Genomic DNA, 4,389 nt, shown 5'->3' with positions numbered 1-4,389 from the left:
AGCGAAATGAGTTAAGACAATTCCATGTTTTTTAAGCATTGTCTTAACTGGTTGTAGATTTGAATCACATGTGACAGCTTCGTTTAACGAATATCTTCAGGTTGACTTGTGACAGGTAGTCTAAGCATCCCCTCGCAAATAAATAAGCTAGGTCGGTCAATTTATCTTACCTGCTCACATGGCAACGTTTCAGCTTGCCGGTGTATTGATGTGTGTTTGTTTTCCCCCGTTTCTTTTGTGAGTTCTTGTTTGTTTGTGCGTGGAAAAAAAGATTGGATTGGATTTGAATAGAGGGACATTGTCTCAAACGGTGATGAATCCGCCGCCGCGTGTGGCTGCGGTCCGAGGTGAGATTTCAGTGTCTATTTAGCGTTTAACTGGGTATCAAATCTGATCGCTCTCCCTCTAAGGCCCCCTGTGTAGTCGTGATGTAGTTCTTATCAAAGCCCTCCTGTCTTGTTGTGACAGCTCTGATATTGTTTATTGAGGTGGATGTCAGGTTTAATTAGCAATCGATATGGAAAGCGTTTTCGGACCACGTCTCTGACGTCAGCGCCGATTAACGCTTCTCATTGGTCTCAAATTCCCAGAGCCTAAGCTAATTATTGGAAGCTTCGTGTTGATAAAGAACAGCTCATCCTGCTCCCCACATCATGTCCCCTCCTCGCTGCTCTCTCGCGCTGCATGTTTTTTAAATTCACATCACCGACCACCAGACGTCGTTTCCTTTTGCCTGGGAGATGATGGACAGCAGGATACTGGATCCACCTCATGCCCAGTTCGGAGGCTCCCTCGGTGGGATGGTGAGCTTTCCTTACCATCTCAGCCACCATCACATGTACGAATTAGCCGGTCATCAACTTCAATCTACGGCCGCGGTTCCTTTCTCAATAGACGGATTACTTAACGGCTCGTGCACAGCGTCTGTGGTTAACTCGAACCCTCTCTTGTCGGCTGGCTGCGGCATGAATGGAGATAACCAACACTACAAACTGACAGGTAAGCAAACGGACCGCGAACACTTGCTAAAATGGGCTTTTAACTGACGCGAGGGAGCATGTTTTTGTCTTGTTGTTGACAAAGAAGAGTTTTCCCATAAAGCTTTCGAGAACGCGCTTTAGCCTGCAAAACAAAAGAAGCCTTTCTCTCGTGTGTTTGTAACGTTTACTACTTGAAAAAAGCAGACGGATTTGGAGAGTTATAGAGGCTAACATAGCACACTATTTACATATTTTTATAGTAAAATTATACAGACATGTACTTTACTGTCTTTATCTCTCTGTTCTTGACATTTATTACAAGACTAAACCAAATAAAAATGGCTTTTATCTTTGCCCTGTCTCACACACATATGATAGTATATAGGCTAATATAGTAGGCTATATTGTATACTGTTATAGTAGTAGCTACGTAATAATAGTATATACTAGTTGCAGAAAAATAAACATCATGAAGAAATCAGTGGGCCCACTGTTATGGTGGCCACAACTGAACAAGTTGTACGCGATTCTAATTTATTGTTTTTCATATAGATTCGGGGGATCCAGAGAAGGATAGTCCGGGTTGTAAAAGAAGACGAACTCGTACCAATTTCACAGGCTGGCAGCTGGAAGAATTAGAGAAGGCTTTTAATGAAAGTCACTATCCAGATGTGTTCATGAGGGAAGCACTTGCTCTGAGATTGGATTTGATAGAATCAAGAGTGCAGGTAAATTCAATGAATTTGTCCTTTAAGTGTTGTGATGTGACTTTATTCATTCAATGGATCAAAATAAATCTGCTGACTGAACGCAATGGTTTTATGTAAATCGTTTAGTTGAAGTTTATTTCAGTTTTTCTGCTTGTAATTTTTGTTTGTTCAAATCACCAGAAATGCTCGTTTTGCTAATGTTTCTGTATACAATTAATTACGGTTTAAAAAAATATTTATCCTATAGTTTAATTTGTATATAAATAAGTGCTTTCTCACACGACATCGGCTTTTTGTAGTTTATCTGCTGTATTTTCTTATTGTGTAGACTATGCAGTAGGCCCCACATAGCATTGTAAAAATAATACAATAATAAAAAATAGATTACCTTTAATAAAAATAATATTGTTACTGTTTTTTTATTATTCTCTTTTTCAACCAAAGTCGTTTGTAAGATTGTGGGGGCAAAGGATGCACCTTCCTTATAAAATATTACAAATTAATATCAATTTACAAATATATGTGCTCTTATAAAATTCGGTCCTTTACTAATTTGCAGTATTTCTTCTTTGTCAGTCGTGCGGTCATTTATTATTGTGGACTGTAATTTTAGTTTCAAACGTTTGGCCTACAAACCTAAACTGCTTGGCTAAAATGAAAAAATCGTCAAAAAATGCATTCATTTTTAAAACGTCCATTTTTAAAACAACTGATGATGTATTTTAACTTCAACATTATTTTTAAATTGTAGTATCTGTATGTTAGCATTATCAGGACAAAAAAAACATTATGTAGAAGTAGGCTTATACATAATTTTTTTTTCAAACCTGAATTATTATTATTTCTTCATCTTCTTATTATTATTTTGGCCAGATAAATATGCACATCTCTTTGTGGTAATATAGGTCTGCATACCCAAATATAATGTTTACATTTTAATTTAAAAAAAGCCTTTACGTAGCCATAGGCCTGTCTGTTTTTTTAATGCAGACGTATTTGCCATTGCTTTAGTTTCCCAGATAAGTTAATGTTTATTTTGTTTTCGATGATTAGGTATGGTTTCAAAATCGCAGAGCAAAATGGAGAAAAAAGGAGAACACGAAAAAGGGGCCGGGGCGACCTGCACACAACTCCCATCCGACGACCTGCAGTGGCGAGCCCATGGACCCGGAGGAAATTGCACGCAGAGAACTGGAGAGGATGGAAAAAAAGAAAAGGAAACAAGAAAGACGGCTTTTAAAATCCCAGAATAAACTCATTTCGGGGGACTTATTTCACACCCCAGGATCTGACAGTGACAGTGGCTTGTCACAAATAACGGACAGCGAGCAAAATATCCATTTCAACCAAACGCAACCAAGCTGTGACCAAACACCGCAGAAACTCGAGGACCAAAGAAACACAGACCAAGACGCACGTGGATCCGAGCTGGACTCGTCCGACAGCGGTCAGCAGTCAAATTTGTGCTCCAGTAGTAGGTCTTCCGCTCTTCAAAAACCCAGTCCCTTTAGCGTGGAAAGCCTTCTATCGGACTCCAGGCCTCGGCGCAAGTCGCCTATGGACTTTCCAGTACCCACTCCACGGCCTTTGATAGGGAAAGGACATTTTTTACTTTACCCTATAACGCAACCTCTAGGTTTCATTGTTCCACAGACTGCTTTGAAGACAACGACGTCAAGCCCTGATGCTGAAAATGGACAGAAAGGGCCGGCCACTGATAATAACTTTGCTGGAAACCCAGGACACAGGAACACCAAGGAGAACAGCAATGTAAACAGCACCGTCGCGCGTGCAATCAAAGGCCAGGTCAGTCAGTCGGGCAGCATAACGTGTTCACCACAGAGCAGTCCACCACAGACTACCATTAATGGTCATTCATCGGGCAGCTGTAATGAAAGATGCCCACAAGATATACAGTTAGACCTCGCCGAGCCAAAATCTCCACAATCAGAGAAAAAGGAGCAGTCGTTACCAGACTATCCACCACAAAATTCAGAATCAGCGACAACCAGCAAGGACACCGACAAAGACTCAGTTGATGTCGATATGGAATAAATTAAATTAATGTAGAAACCGAGGAGCGTGTCGATATGGGCACGACACTCCTCCAAAGATTAACCGAAGAGGAAAAAATGTCGACATATCGAAACGTATCGTTTTCATTGAAATATTTATATTCTGATTAGGGGAAATGTCTGTATGAATAATTTGTGTATGTGTGTGGTGGGCTATCAAATGTTTATTGAACAAATAGCATCAGCAGCTCCCTGTATAACAAACTGTAAAAAAAGAGACAAGACAAAACCTCAGACGTTGTAAAAAGTATTAAGATATTTATATATGTAAGTTTTTCATAAATAAATCGATTGTATACAACAAACGTACAAGCGTGCATGGCCCTAAATAGAGCTTATGTTGTGCATGGGGTATATAGCTCCTTCTCTTAAAACTCTGTGTTGTATTTTGTGTATTGCTTTAACAAATTTATTCATCTATAAGCTACGCTGAAATGAGGTTACGAGCCGGAGGCGAAAAGACCCGTTCGACTCCTGCAGAGTTTTGATATGAAAGTAATTATTTTCCCGGTGGCTACTGCAGGGATTCAGTTTATTTTAGCCCAAAGGGTTATAATACATTACCGATTTCTAGTGATATGAAATCACATAAACTTCCAAGAATAATAGAATTAGCATGAAAGG

General features: G+C 39.6%; 1 protein-coding gene across 1 annotated transcript in view; it reads left to right on the top strand.

Moving 5' to 3' along the window:
• Positions 1–4,066, top strand: part of uncx (UNC homeobox) — an 8,525-nt gene extending 4,459 nt beyond the window's left edge. The window contains exons 1-3 of the mRNA XM_057344926.1: positions 1–999; positions 1,533–1,708; positions 2,744–4,066. The exon at positions 1–999 is cut by the window's left edge and continues 4,459 nt beyond it. Of these exons, the coding sequence (XP_057200909.1) occupies positions 741–999; positions 1,533–1,708; positions 2,744–3,745 (1,437 nt within the window). The 5' untranslated portion in view covers positions 1–740 and the 3' untranslated portion in view covers positions 3,746–4,066. The remainder of the gene's footprint in view (positions 1,000–1,532; positions 1,709–2,743) is intronic.
• The last annotated feature ends 323 nt before the right edge of the window (positions 4,067–4,389 follow it).

Source organism: Triplophysa rosa, linkage group LG11 (assembly GCF_024868665.1).
Source record: "Triplophysa rosa linkage group LG11, Trosa_1v2, whole genome shotgun sequence".
NCBI classification, from domain to species: Eukaryota; Metazoa; Chordata; class Actinopteri; order Cypriniformes; family Nemacheilidae; genus Triplophysa; species Triplophysa rosa.
The sequence above is the reverse complement of the archived record's forward strand: the minus strand, read 5'-3'. Positions and strand labels throughout refer to the sequence as shown.